The sequence below is a fragment of the Miniopterus schreibersii genome (assembly GCF_964146895.1).
Source record: "Miniopterus schreibersii genome assembly, chromosome: 11".
NCBI lineage: Eukaryota > Metazoa > Chordata > Mammalia > Chiroptera > Miniopteridae > Miniopterus > Miniopterus schreibersii.
The window spans coordinates 43,506,580-43,522,902 of NC_138111.1; the positions used below are offsets into that span (position 1 = coordinate 43,506,580).

Consider the following 16,323-nt stretch of genomic DNA (forward strand, 5'->3'; position numbering starts at 1 on the left):
TTTATCTTTAGGTCCTAGTCACACAAACCAATGAAAGTTCCATACTGCTAAGAAAGAAAACAGTATGGGTAAGAAGAAAAGCCTGCTTGGAAAAGACATACATCTGGAAAAAAAACAAATTAAAATAAAACAAAACAAACCTGGGCAACCCTCATAGGATAAACAAATACAAAATAATAAATAAGCAGCAACTATAATTTTTTCTTTTTCTAAGTTTTTTTCTTTTTCTTAAAATTTAACTTATTTTCATTTTATAAATTTAAAAAAACTAAGAAAAAAATTGAAATCTACAGTAAGCTTATGTCCTAGAGATACCATCATTCGCTTTAGGATGCTTGTCCTCCCATTCTTTTTCCCCCTATTTCTAATTCTATTTAGAAACAAAATCACCTATTATTTTGATCATCCAGACACCTGACTCTTACATTAATACCATAAGGCAACTGGATCATTAATATGAATTATTGTGAGTAACAATATTCCTAATACATGAACAGGACATACTCAAAGATGCCTGCATTCTGACAGCAGTTATAGAATGAATGGACCTGGTGAAAGGTCATACACACTAATGCTCCAGTTGCCTTAAGGAATGATTCGGCTTGAATGTTATTAATTATAACTCAGATAAATGAAACTTCAAAGAAAACTTGCAAAGTCACTCATAATGATATTTACATTTATTTCTTACACAACAGTATCTCACGAAAACTATGAAAAGCAAAAATAAAGTCAGAAGGTGAGCAGAATGAAAAAAGGGTACAACACACTTCATTCTTGCTATCACATCAGTGATGACCCCACATCACCAAAATGTTGGCTATTATTTTCTAATGATATAAAAGAACTCAAAGGTAGTCTTTCATTTAATGGAAAAGCCACCTGAAAGTACTTTTCAATCGGGTCACACCAAGAGATGGCAGAAGGGTTAGTACTGTGATGTGTTGCAAGTGCTGTTTATGAAAAATTGAATTTTTTCTCACTTATTTTCCTCAAAAAATCATCTAAGCAAGGCAAAAAAACTTTGTGCGGCAAGTACTTTGAGTACTTGTGTGGGGGAGTTACTAACTATCCTGCTGTAGAAAATCTGAATTAGTAAATACACTTAGCAAAGCTTCTTATCCTCACTGCTCCACTCCAGGTTTCATTTGATTTTAGTCTCCCTTTTCCAGCTATGAAATTTTGTATCACTAATAAAATAGGCCGAGATTTTTTAACCATGTTTCTTCATTTAAGTTAGTGAAGTATGGCATTCGTGGAATTAATAAACAAAAGTGGTTACAGGAATTTGAATTATTTACCCTGAAGAAGAGAAAATAGAAATATTTCCTATAGAACTCAATTATATTAAGTTTTAATATAGGACCACAGAGAGTAATTATGAGACTCTGCCAAGCTATGCTTTATCAAATACCCTTTGTCCTTCACAACATCTAGTATACTACAGATGCTTCAGGGGCATGAACGCCAAGGCCAAGTGGAATTTCACTATAAAAGGAAGTGACATGATTCTCTCAGACCGTAAGTTTTCAGATGGATGCTATGTCTCAACCTTCTTGCACACAGTGCTTAGCAAGCCTGCAGCCTGCAAGCATAAGTATCTGCTTCCTTAGGAAGAAGCAGACAGTGAATGATCCTATGGGAAAGAGAGATTATATTTTTAACAAGCAATCAAAATCATAGTACATTATAGTTAACGCATGATTATGCTTAATAATAATGATACTGAGTGGGAAGAACTGATTATGGGTACAGTATATTACACAGGAGATGGAAAATGCATCAATATTAGCTTGTAGGAAAAAGGATAGAATCAGTTGGTAAACTGGAGAATTGGTGCAGGTCAGTACTTAACACAAGCCTTATACAGAGGAGGTGAAGAGAATAATTCAGAACTGAGAAATTAGTGTTTTTATTCTAACCATAAAATCAAAGGTAGCAAGGTAAATAGTGGATTAAGTGGATTAGGCAAAGATGCACTACGTGTATCCATTCTTGGTTGCCTGTCAATAGGACCTTTATAACCCAGAACCTCATGCTGTACCTCCTCAGAGAAAGGTGTGGGGGCAAGTTTGAGAGGGGTCTGTGCCATAGAGAATTGTGTCAGGAAGCACAGGGATATGGTTCATGTACAAGAGCAGTATTAGTGGCAGCTAAATATGAGAGAGCTTCCAGGTCGTGCTGACTTTTGCTTTTCCTGCCTTGTTTTAACTACTAAATCATGGTAGAACAGTGTGTTGGCACTGCACTGATACTTAGAGGGAATCCCCAGACATCAGAAATATTGGACTGAGGAAAGCTGGATGTCCATTTCCCTGATGCTCTGAGAAAAACCTCCTGTAGATGCCATCGCCCCAGAGGGTTGGGTCTTCCCAGAGAAGGATGGAGTTTAACAGGAGGTCAAGAATAGGAACATTAGCGCTGGCCAGCGTGGCTTAGTCGGTTGAGTGCCGTCCCAGCACCAACAGGACACCGCTTCCATTCCCTGCCGGGGCACCGGGTTGCAGACTTCATCCCCAGTAGGGGGCGTGCAGGAGGCAGCCAATCCGTTTCTCTCTCTCTCCCTCTTTGTTCCTCTCTCTCTAAAATCAATAAATAAAAACTTTTTTTTTTTTTTTTTAAAAAACAGGAACATTAAAAATAGGCTAAACAAATAGCTGTGGTAACTGATTCTGCTTGGAAGAAACTGTTATAGATATTACATTAGGTATGTCAGTATCTGGGTAGCTTTCCATAAATTTCAAATGCTAGACTCACCGAAGATCTACCCAACAAAATCTTTGAGAACAGGGTTTAGGAATTGATCATTATAACAAGTTCTGAGTTATTTCTTAGGGAGTCTGCACAATACTAGTCCATAGGAGCCTCCTGGCCTGATATAAATTCTTTAGCCCACTGCTGTAGAAGTACATTCCTAACATAGAGACAAGTTGTTTTTTATAAATGTCATTAATTTTCAATTTTTTTCCATAAGCTACATTTGGAATGTAAGTAAATACCTCTGAATGTATGATAGATAAATGAATGAGTGCTCAGAGTAACGTATTTCATTTTATCATACTATTAATTGTTCTTAACATATATCAAATCAGTGTAACGAACATTTATTGAGCATTTATTATACACAAAGCGCTTAGGGGCATGGATTTGAAAAGGCTGTGTATAAATAGAATTTTTCCGGCACAAGTTTTTATATTCTATTGACTTACATGATAATCCAACATTCTCTCAACTCCGATTGAATTTCAACTGACATCTTAGAATTGAAACATCATTTTCAGATTTGCTGCCTCTCTACCTTCTTCATAAAATAATTACTATTTAAATACTAAATTGTAAAAACCAGAGGTACTTTCTACTGAAAAAAGATTGTCTAATGCTTTAAAAAACTGAACTCTTCAGTAATCCTTTAAACAACTGAACTCACTCCCTTTTCCCCTATTTATTTACAAGTGCATTACTTTTATATTAGGCTTTCTTACAGTAGATTCTTAGCACCCCTGAGCTGTGTGTGCTCTGAGAAAGACCTTTGCTGCATCTAATGAAGAAACAGCTCTCGGTTTCAAAATTAGTAAGAAGCAAATGATAATTTTAACAGCTTGCAACTCCATGGGCAATCAGAGCTAAAGTTGTTAATGATTAAGAAATCAAAGAAACTGTAATGCTTTAATAGCTGAGTGTATGCATGAAACCTGTCACTAACACAGAAAACTTGGAAAATTATTAGGAATCTTCCCCCATGGGGTTAGTCATAGCTGTTATTTAGAACTTGGACAGCTGTAGCTCTACTGTAAAATAATATATAATTCTGCACATAATCGGACACTGAAGGAGTCCAAAGGCAGGCAGAGAATGGTATATATTTAGCATCACATCCAATGAATGGTACCAGGTGGAAGGACTTTCAACAGACTAAATGAAACATTTGGAAAAGTCCCTTTGAAGTAAGTGAAAAATGCAAATTTGAAATCTGAATTGTACGGGCAAATAGAGTCATTAGTATGTGTATAACTTTAGAAAGTATATAATCATTTAATTTGCGTGAGCAAATCTAAATATTGAGCTCACAGTCAGGGCAAGAGGCTAAAATTTTCTAATGGAATCTTGAGGTTATCGTTGGAAAAACTGTCCCAGGAAGTCTTTCTATGACTTGACGTCTGAAATGATCCAAATGATATAAACATGAGATCAGAGAAAATAGTGAATGTTAAGACCACTGTTTTTGTTTTTTTGTTTGTTTTGCAGAATAATAACTGACTCCTCGATGTCACACTGAATATGTCTGTCTCACATCCACCCTGCTGGTTAATGATAGCTATTCCACCTCTTCCGTTCTTACTGGTGGCTCTTAGAGTGTCTGCCTCTTCATTAGTTCTACATCTATAATTGAGCAAGGAGAGGAGAGAAAAATTAAATTCAAATGGGGTAGTTGTATGAATTGCAGCGGCTTTAGTAAAACATTTGGGAAAAGGGGGCCAGGGAAAGGAGAACGTTGAAGCTATTGGCTAAAATAAAAGCTGTGGATCATTCATCCATTTAACACATATTTACAGAGCACTGACTGTGCTCAGTGCTCCTAGGTGCTGAGGATGCAATGTTGAAAGAGGCAGGCAGGATTCCCTTATCTCATGAATTTCTTCACTGACCCCTCTTAGCATAGGGTTAACTGTCATTTAGGGTTAACAGTACAGAATTGACACAGTCTCGTTACAAATACGCATGCCATCCTAATGACCGTTCTTTATCTACAGCTGAGCCTTTCTGTTAAACTGATTCCAGAGGGATGCCTCCACTCCTCTGCTCGATGCCGAGGCAGCAACAGAAACAAAAAAGGCTCTATCTGGGGAAAAATTAATTAGTGAGGTCCTTGCATATCGCAAAATTAAATGGGCTTCAGTGTCCTTAACAGTGAACAACAATATAATTTGCCAAACGAGATCATGCATATGAAGTGCTTATTGACGAACATTTTAAATGTTCAATAAATGCTCATCAGAAGGATAAGTGGTGACTGTTAGTATTATCAAACTTTACATTAATTACTATAGTTAATATTTACTGAATTGCGATTCTCCTATCTTCAATGGAAAATATCTGTACATCGGGTACTGCTACAGTGGCACAGTGAACACTAAATACCTACGAGCCAAGGTTCCGTATGTCTCCGAAAGCCGAGTGCACAGGCGCGGATCATCCCACTAAAGACTCCTGCCACCCTCTGCTGCTCAGAGCAACCTACCAGCACTAGGTGCTTAGCTCTGAAGGGACTCCAGGGAATTTGTGGTCTAGGAAAGGAATAGCAAACTATGAACATCAATCAGAGCCGAAAACCACTGGCCTAGAGGTGTAAAGAAATGGAAGCCAAACACGCCCAATTGCCAGGCTTCATTCTTATCCAAAACAGCCTTATTCTCAAAGACATGTTTTTCTCTAGTGTGCCAGTATAATAATGACAATAATTACTACTTATCTAGCACTTGCATGTTTCCAGTTATAAAAAACTTTATATACTTTTCCCCACTCGAACCTCAAAGCCATCTGTGAGGTGGTCTATTATAAATTTCCAGTTAGCAGACGAAGACACCGAGGTTCAGGGAAGTTCAGTCACCACTCTGCACAAGTGCCAAAGCAGCCTGTACTCGAATCGGTCCATCTCAATAACACAGGGTTTGCACTTGTCTATGACGCCTGTGGGGGGAAAGGTCTTCTAATGACAAAGGCTCTAGTCCTGCCTCCCTCCTGAGGAACGCGCAGGCTCTCACCTGTCCCCAGCGCAAGCCAGAGCAGCGCTGTTTACTGCCTTTCCAATCGGCCTCTGCTGCCTTCCCCTCAGTGCCACAGATGTTCCTTTTTCCACAGAATCCAATTCCTGGGAAGAGACCATTTAGAGAGGCCGGGGAGTGGCACGTTTCCTCACTTATTTAGGACACAATGAAGTGTGGCTTTTTCCTTTATTACATATGAGAAAATTTAATTACATGCATACATTTCCGTTTGGGTTATCTTACCCATCTAATGGTAGAATTCATGTAAGAAAAAAGACAAGAGGACTGGGTTCTAGCCCTGATTGCTCCATGACCTTGGACAAGTTATCTCCTCTTTACAGACTTCCGTTTTCTCATCAAGAGGATGCCTTGGACGAGGTGATCTCTTCCCTCCAGCTCTAACATTCCATGACTCTGTGATTATTTCTTTTAGATGCAATGGGCATATCTCGTATGAACTGTTGGTTGTTAAGTATTTGTTGAAGGAATGATAAATGCAGTTTAAATATTCTGAGAATGGCTACTGGGATCAAACATAGCTAAGCACATTGTCAAAAGCGCTTGGCTCTATTCCACTACTTTTGCTACTGGGATTTGGAATAACTGAAATGTATATGTCAACACCCTCTACGTGCTTCTTTTAAATATTAAAAATAAACTACAGCAAACATTTTTACTTAGCTTGTAGATCTGAAAATTACTGACCTCCATCTTGCTCTATAATAACCTATTTATTGTCTGAATTATGGTAAACAATAGTTGATGAGTGAGCTTCCTTGAAAATTGAAGATTACCACATGTAAGCACATATGTTATTTTAATATAAAATATTTTCAACAGAAGGTATCAAAAAAACAACTATTACACATTCGCCTGCTTCCTCAACCAGAGTGCTTTTACCTCTTCTCGATTACCTATACTTCCACCAACGAGCCAAACAATTAGGAGGCTGTTAGACTAGATTCAAAGGGCCTACTGGAGCACCCAGATCTAGGTGTCCCTCCACTGAATGTGCACAGCCTGCTGTGTTGAAAAACCCAAAGCAATAGAGGACCCTTGTCTACTTATATTTCCTCTTGCTGGCTGTTACATCTCACAATTTCCTGTGAGTCAGGTCGGCTCTAATCTGCTTCTATATTTTAGGTAAATGGCTTGAAGATGGCTTCACCTTTTCAATCAAGCTAAACTACAGGCTCTGTGACCCCTGTCTTTCAATCAGAAGCTATTTCTATTTATCTCCAGACTCATGGCTGTGTTCCATATGGTGGTGTTGCTGGAATCTGATTTGTAGATAACTGGAATTTTCTTTTACTGCCCTATCTTAGGTGCAATTCACCAAGCCCTTTTCATATTTAAGTCTGAGTATGTGTTATTTTTGAATCAAACTTCTTTTTTCTTGATCTCACCATCACCTCCACTGTGCAGTGCTGCTATACATGAGTGCAGAGAGACCTCATCAAGGAAAAGCTATAAACGCTGCCGTAACAGGTGAAAAGATAATCATAGCCCAAGACCACAACAGTTTATTACAACGCACACAAACTCTATCTCCAAACATATTAGGGACTATTCTATGATTTATTTTCTTATTTTTTTCAGAGCCCTTCTTAATGTCTTTCACGAACTATACCTCAAAAGTAGGGATTGGCAATTTAAAAAGAAGGCTGAGAATCTGAATTAAAAATCTAAAATCCCTGAGATGTTTTTAGATAACAGACAATCTTGTCCTGACTCTTCAGTCTGGGACACTTGCACTAGAAATTATGACTGTGTTAAAACCACTTAACACCTGTCTTTACCTCTAGTCTCATCCCACTATGTCTTGCCCCAAATCAAAAAGTCATCTCTCTAGAAAGAATCTGAAAGTTTCATTGTTCTGCTTCAAATCCTTCAAAGCTATGCTTTGCACAAAAAACAAACTTAACTTCATGTGCAACTAAAACCCTTAATCTATGATCCAAATTACTTTTAAAATCTCATCTCCCACTAAACGACTCAACCTTCTCAATTCTCCTCCTGCAATGCCAACCTCACCAAATCAGAGCATTTACCAAAGACACCATGACCTTTGCCCCTCTGTGCTTTTGTTTATATTATTTCCTCTATTGAATGTTCCTCTCTTTCTGATCCCTCTAAGTCCCTACTGCAATAGCACTTTCTCTGTGAAATTTCCCAATCCTCCCTCTCCCAGAATTTATAAAAATCCCTCTTTATTCCAACAGGTCCTTGATCAAAGCTTTATTTTAGTACTTCCATACTGCATTACTTAACAACCACCACCACCACACCATGTACCTCCCCTTCTAATTCCTTAACTCCTCTCAAAGGTAGGGGCTGTGACTTCTCTCTAAACTCAGGGCCTTGTACATAGCAGAGGCTCAATGAGTACTTGCTGGTTAAATAGGAAAAGGGCCACTGTGTGATATATTTCTCCAGCAATGACTCAGAGCTAATACTTCTGATGCCCAAGGGACTAATCATCCCAGATCAATGGCTTAGGCAGACTGATGCAGATGATCTGATTACCTATGTGTAGGCTTCCTTTCTGCTACCTAATTCTAAAAGCTCGATTGAAAAGAGAAATTATAACTACTGCCGTTCCTGAGCTATACTGGTAAAGAGGGAGAGATCTTTCATTTTATTTACTCCAATTGTGATATAAGTCACATGAGACTAGAACGCCCTCGGCTGTGTAACAGCATCATGGGCTTGTGTAAATCACTTGATCTGAGACTTAACTGAACAACAGGTCTATCTATTAATGCTTTGATTGTTGCAAGGCTGTGGGGCCAGACTAGACTGAGGTATTTTCAGTTCTAAGATCTATGATTCTATTCATCCATCCACCCACCTATCCATACATCTATCCATCACCCATCCATCCAACCATCCATCCATCCATCCATCCATCCATCCATCCATCCATCCATCCATCCATGAATGCTTGAGATCTCTTACAGTTCTAATACCTACAAGTCTACATCTATGGAAGTTGGATTCAAAGAAAATGTAAGAAGTCCCCAAAATCTGCAAGAATTTACACTGTCAAAAAGAATGACTTGAGGGATGTGCAGAATAGCAGGTAAGAAACTCATGAACATGAGACACATTTTTCCAGTTGGTGCTGGCCTGGGTATGTTCTATATGCTTTGCGTTTAGTTTCCCTGCCTAAATAGCTTTGGGTGTCACATTTCACTTAAGAGGGGCCAAAGAGGCTGACTGATAAGGAATTTGAAAAGACTTGGAAAACAGGCAGGATGAATGAAATTCTAAATCATACTTGAGAACTGTCTGCAGTGAAAGCATGCCAACAATAGTGAGATTCTTGCACACTTAGGCGTCTGTTCTATCTGTTTAGAAAAAAAAGGAGAGCAAACATCTAAAGAAAGGCAGTTTTGACAGGGCAATGGTAACTGCAGAGCGTACCTTTGTTTCTGTTGCATGGGTTGTTGCCTCATAGCCATGTACTGCATGTCTTCTTGCAGACGGTTAAGAGGGGAGTCTGGCTTGACACGAATCCCATAGTAATGGTACTTGGAGTTTCCTCTTAATAAAAGAACAACAAACGTTAGAGACACAAAAAGTCAGTCAAGCCGTTATTAATCACATAGGTTGCCCACACAACTTCATTCACGTTCAGAAAAATACATAAAAGCAGCATATTCATGTTACATATCTGTGGTGTGGTCTGGATACTTTCGTATTTTGATGGTGGCTACATTTGAGGAATCAAAGTAAGATTCTAAACCCATTGGCTCGAGGCCCTAAAAGATGTCGTTTCTTATAAACTTTCTCTTAAATATTGTCAAATAGTCCACTTATTCTATTTCTATTCTATTCTAGTTACATTTTATTTTCAAACTTATGTTTTAAATGTAATAGTGAGGGAATAAAACACCTGGCCAACAAAAATTCATTAACGGGATAAAGGGTCGCACGTTAAAGGAGAATTTCTAATAAAGAGGTTATACAGAACAGACAGAAAAAAAATCTTCATTCTACCTTTCTCGGGTAAGTGCTACATTTTTCAAGCTCTATTACTGCAGGGACGATGAAGACCACTTCACCGAGGCAGGTGTTGTGGTGTAGCCTATTCTATTTAATGTTTTTGAACCGAAAAAGCAGCATGCATTTACTCATTTTGAAACATATTTTATTAGTCTCTGTTTTTATGGATTCATAGTAGTTTTGCAGGCTGAATAAGATGTGTCATAACAGACATGAGGAAATTTCTCTGTGAAAATGGCAAATTTCCACCTGGAATAAAAACATCACAATTTCCCCATGTTAAGGAAAAACACCGCATTTGTTATTAGAAATGACAAAGTTTAGTTCTGAATGAAATGTGAAATTCTTGCAAAAATAACATTTTAAATATGTAAATTTTTGCAAAGAGAAAATAGGTTTTTTGCAAGCCTATATATAGCAAGACATCAGTGCTCTTTTCAATTTTTTTCTTTCATTTACAACAAGAAATGCAAGGGGAGTGCGGATTAAATATTTTTTGTAAAAACAGAACACACAATACAATGTATGGTTGATATATTATAAAATTATACACCTGAAACCTATATAATTGTATAAATCAATCTCACTCCAAAAAATTCATTTGGATTGATAAAATATCACTATAATAAAATATAATAGGAAAATAAATAATTTCAGCATGAAATATACATGACAATGATATTATTGAATTATGGTTAAAATTTTCTTAAGTTCAACAATGATGATAATAGAAAAAACAACAACAGAATTTTACTTTCAAAATTAAAGAACATATATTAGATGAACCCTCTCATATGAAAAGACATTAAAATCTTGTTATATAAATAATATTGCTAGTTTAAAAGACATGTAGGGTATCTGGGTACCTGAACAGTTTCAGCAAAATAAACCAGTGTGAAAACCTAAAGCCTCTAACAAGGGCCTTCCACTTGCAGAGATCAGACCCACTACAGAATAGAGCAGAATCAGGTCTCCAAAACCCACTACAGAATAGAGCAGAAAACAAAACCGACAAGCACCAGGAGCCCAGTCAGTAGCGTGCTCTCATGCAGGGTGCAGAATGACAGGGAGCAGTGGGGCGGGTGGGAAGCAGGGGATGCTAACCAGGGGACACAGCCAATGGCAGGGCTGCAGAGTGCTGTGACTTCTCTCTTCTGAGACCACAAAACAGATGAAGTGTCCAGTTTCTTACAAATCGGCATTTGTTTGGGTTGGGGCAGGAGAAGCGGTTCTTTCTATTCTATTGGCCATGGGGGAGGTTAGCATGTCTCATGGTTTTGGATTAAACTTAATTTGTAAATGGGATCTACAATAGGTACTTTTTCATTTGTCTTTGTTTAGAAAAATGGTGATTTAATTTACTTTTTACTTAGTTCCAAAACTTGAGAAAAGGTCTGGTTCTGGTAGGAATGAGTTAATTTTATTGCTGGATAAACAAAAGTTCTGCATACAGTTTGCTTTAAAAAAAGTATCTGAGTTAAACTGACTCATAATTTATACTGATGTTCTTTCTGTTCTCTGGGTTAGAGGTAGAAAGTGGAGCTAACAGTTTCCATGGTAGAAAAACTCAACACTTTGGCCCCTACCATTGTCAGTTTTTCTGTATGAGAGTTCTGCTGTCTTCATAGCACAGCATTTGTTTAAACTTCCCCATAGGATTTCTTTTCTCTGTATTCTTCTCTGCTGTGCTTTCCATCCTTAATTACAAATACTATATAACAATTTTAAAAGGAACAGGAGACATAATTGTTACACAGTGAGAAGGGGGGAAAAAGAACACCAGAAAGTAAATGCTGCAATATTGCAATATGTACTTAAAGAGTATGGATTCTACTCATTCACAAACCCAAACAACCCTAATTTTGTCACTTTCTATTTTAAAGATGTGTTTCAAGATTTCAATGGAGCCTCAAAATAGGATCCATTGAAATCCCTTTCAGTAACAAAAGAAGCACAATGATACAGCTATTAGAATGTTGAATAAAGCCCAGAGTTTCAAAATATTGGCACATCAGCTAGGCAATAGGAGGTTACGTCCCAAACAATGGTTTTTCCCTGTTGGTGGTGGTGGGGGGGGACTACCCAAGAAACAAAAAGCTTTTTTCTTAGGGGACTAAAACCCAGAATAGGTAGAAGAAAATACACTTATGAGAAAACTGAACACCCAGCAATCTGAAAGCTGTATAATCACTTGAATGCAAGAGAAAGAAATAATTCACATTTTGAATACATACAGGTCTTACAAATCTCATAAAACCAACACACTCCCTTTTCAGTATAAATAAGGTCAATTACTACGGCTCTATTTTATTAAGAATATTTTAAAATCTTTTATTAGAATACTGTGAAGACTTGAGTTGTAACTACAGGTAGATCATCTAATGTTATATAGTGTAGCATCTTGATTTTTATACTATTTAACATGGATTTCCATAAGATTTAGGAAACAGAAGCATCCACATCTTTCTGTCCAGGTACTTAGAATGTTTGTGTGATGATAATTCATAAAAATTATAGAAAAGTAAAAATGAAGCTCCACAGTTCTACGTATTATTTTTACCATATTTTGACAAGAAAGAAAACAGGGAAATTCAAAGTCTTCTTCACTTTATTGGCTTCATGCAATAAAACTATACTATATTTTTACTCCCATACATGTATGGTTTCACAATCAAGAATTTAAAAAGGCTAAAAAGAGGTTAAATAGGACCACATCATTATTGAGGGCTTCAAACACCCATATTTTTCAAGTTCACCAAATGATTTTTAATGGGTCTCCAGAAATGAAATGAAAAATCTCAGCTTTAATTTCTTACTCTATTCAAATAGAGGAATTATTTATAGACATTTCAATGTAATTTTTCAAGAGTCAAGAGATACACAGTTTTTCATTTACTATGTTACTTTACTCATCATCTCTAGTATGGATATTTTAAAAAAAGACAGTGATACATATTAATTTTTAAAGCATCATATGCAAATCTTGCATTATTAACAGGCTTGTCTGCTGCTTCCTATGTGATTGGAGAACCAGCTCTTCTCAAAGCTTTGCTCAGTTGATGTTTAGGACAATGCATCAGTCTGGTTTGGTAGTATTTATTGAGTAATGAACTTTCCTTTTCTTGTGGGGGTTTATGAACGGGTAATTCTGTATTTCTTCTTTGTATGTTATCTGTAATCAATTACTTTTGCTCAAACAACACACTGAATGGCTATAGTTTGGAAAAGAGAGATTAATTTATGATCTTATTTTTCAATACTAACCTAGTTCCCAATCTTCTGGTTCGTAGCCCCATAAAAATTGACCTTATTAGTTTTCCAAAAGAAGCAGCATTGACTGGGTCCAGTTTGTGTTCCTGACAGTGTCGCAGGTAGTGGTTGTAGAGAGTGCTTCTGGGAAGGCTCACCCCTTCTGCTGTCTCGTAATTGTCCAACAGCCACTGGAGCTAGTGTAAACAAGACAGAGTCAACACGGAGAAACCATACAATTTCCGGGAAGGTCTGGAAGACTAAACACAGTATCTGCAAGTACAATATACAAAAAACACCTAGATCATCATCAAGCTGTAACAGGGTAAACTGTTGTAATTCAGAAGCCAGTGGAATCTGACTTTGAAAACTAAGAAATATAAATAGCTGTACATCCCTTAGGACCTCAGAACATCTCCATTCCTACAAACATTCAAACACATGTAGAGAGAAAATAACATTTTCTGTATTGGTTGCTATTTTGGAGACAAACACCTCTTTAGGGATTTCAAATAATCCCATTAACTGGTCCTAAAAGATAATCTATCATTGTTACAGAACAAAATGTGTTACCAAACCTAGCAGCATGACACACAGTATGTCTTTAGAGTTGGCTTGTTATAACACACGAACAGTAGGCTTCCTTGTATGAGTTTTTACATTAAGGCCCTATTCATTTAATAAAATGCTAATTTACTTATCCAATTTACTTACACAAAAATAATACAATAATGGTATTAACTACCAACACAGAATTCTGCAAGCAGAAAGGAAGAAAAAGTCAGTCATTTCTTCCCCAGAAGGAAAGAAACTTACTAGATTTTGGTTAAAAAAAATTGTATGTGAAGAAAAGAAATCATTTGTTATGATCATTTGAATTTTTCTACCTCAAAACTATGTTGTTTTGTGTAATTTTGGAAGACACATTACAGTTGTAGTTGGTAACTCAATATTTTCTGTCATAGTTTTACTTTGTCCTGTGAGTATTTTTAAAAAATAATCTTTAAAGTATAGAATGAGCAAGACACTTTTAGAAACCTAACCTAGATACGTATTATTGAGCTTTAATATCAGCAAAATGAAATGATTTTTTCATTTATTTACTTACAAAAGGAAAACTAAAATAGATTTTAAATGACTTTCTAAAGGCCACATATTATCTCAGTGCTTAGGTCTGGTTTCCAACACACATTCCTGATCACTCACATACCAGCTGTTATTTCCACAAAAGCAGCAAATATTTCACATTACTTGTCTCAACAAAATTTCCATGGCATATATAAGAGGTATGATAAAGAGGTGATTTTACACACGATTCGATGGACTATTTCTGTAAACTGCCTTAACTGTTTACTAGTTTTCTTTTAATATTTAATCAAGTAAAAGTGAAGACAAATAGCTAAAAATGAGAGTTTACTAATTTCTCATGATCAAGAAAATTATCTTGTAGACAAAAATTTGTTTTAAAGAATTTGAAAATGCAAATTCAAACAAAATATTTGAGGGTTTTATCATAAACTGTCTTTTATAAAAGTGAAAAATAGTGCAAATATTAAAGTTCAATATAAAATACTTTGAGTGCAAAGGTGCACATATACGAGGTAATCAGACCATTTTCAATTAAAGAAAACTTCACAGAAAGAGAGATAACTATGCGAAAAGTTGGCATTAAAATACTCAGAAGACTAAACGATATTTGTCAAATCCAACGAATAATTTAGAGAAAATGAAGCTTTTATTGGATTGACTATGTGGTCCTCTCAATGGCTAGGCAAGTCAAATAATCTGGACTTTTTGTCAAACTGTTCTTATTATAAGGGTTTCCATTTTTAGAGATTCTTTATTTCTAAACCAGTTTTTTAAAAAAATCCAAGTTTACTTGTAATATATATGTGAGTATATTTACACATACCTACATATATGTAATACATGTATCTACATATCTATATAGATCATTAGTTGGTTGAGAAATTCCACAAGCGTGGGTATCTGGTAACTGCAATTTTGCCAGTAGCCAAGCTACATCTTGCTCGCTGCGCCGAGTCCGCAGGAGGAGGACCCTTATGCCTTCCGGAAGCCTGGAGGCCACTTTGGAGAAGCAGAAGGAAGTCAAGTGGAGCTAAAAGCCCTATGGATGGAGGTGGCTCTGCTGTAGCCATGGATATTCCAGAGAGAGAATCTGCCAACAACTGTACCATCCTGGGGTAGTGCCCCTAGGAACTCACTGTGCCTGGAAACTGGCTTGGTCCTACCGGGTAACACTTTGAGATTTAGATGGGAATTATAATCTGCATTCTACATGCTGGTATTTAATCTTCAAGATTTGACAGTGATAAAATTGTAAATCAAACATTTGAGTCTAAAACACAGATAAGAAAGGATTAATTCTATTGTAAGAGAAACTTGGCAGCTACGTAAAACATAAAGGCAAACACTCCATGCACTGCCCAAGGGAAGTGGATGCCTGCTGTAAGATATAGTTTTTCCTTGGTATTGTGTTTAATAAAATGTATTTTGACACTAGCATTCAAAAATTTTAACATTAAGTAATTTAGACCTATACTATTGCTATTTCTTTTCTTCTTTTCTAAGATATCTTATAAAATATTTGTTTACACTTATGATTTTAAAATACCATAGGAACTTTTAACCTTTATCTTTAAAAGCTGATTATTCTACTAATGAACTAACATAAATTCCTGTAAGGGTGGAAACCAAGATAATTGCATCTTTCAAGCTTTGCATTTAACCTATATTAATCAGGGTAGATTAAGGAAGATGAATAGGTCCTGTTTTTCCCAAAGGAAAATACTGATTGATAAAAAAAAAAAACAACACAACATCTTGCATTCTCCAATTAACATCTAAATGTAACATTTGGCATTTTTTCTTAGATGAATTATTTTCCATTAGGATTCATTTTAAGTTCGGGTAACTGATGATGCACATTTTGACAAGTCTTATTTCTGTCACAACTCATATTTACAGTACAGCAAAGTCAAGGGAAAGTGAGTATAAGACAAGGTTTTGCTTTGAGCTCAATATATTTCCGTAGCCCAAACCAGTAAAAGTCATGAAATAATTATTTGCTAGATTGTGAAAAGTCTATAAAATTAATGCCCAAAGTTTTTTATGTACTTTAAATGGAAGTTTTTAAAAATGCACAAGCTAAAGAACATTATGTGAAAATCGGGACCAATTAACTTAAGAACATTTCTACATTCAAATTTATGACCTAAAATATCACAAATTGAATACAATCTAAACCATTAAATGTCAATTTATATTAATTACAACAGAG

General features: G+C 36.3%; 1 protein-coding gene across 4 annotated transcripts in view; it reads right to left on the reverse strand.

The window, feature by feature from the left end:
• Positions 1–16,323, reverse strand: part of RFX3 (regulatory factor X3) — a 252,404-nt gene that overhangs the window by 53,755 nt on the left and 182,326 nt on the right. For all 4 annotated transcript variants that reach the window (XM_081150809.1, XM_081150810.1, XM_081150808.1 and 1 more), the window contains exons 6-7: positions 13,038–13,219; positions 9,192–9,311 (exon numbers count right to left, since the gene is read on the reverse strand). In XM_081150809.1, coding sequence (XP_081006935.1) covers positions 9,192–9,311; positions 13,038–13,219 — 302 coding nt within the window. The remainder of the gene's footprint in view (positions 1–9,191; positions 9,312–13,037; positions 13,220–16,323) is intronic.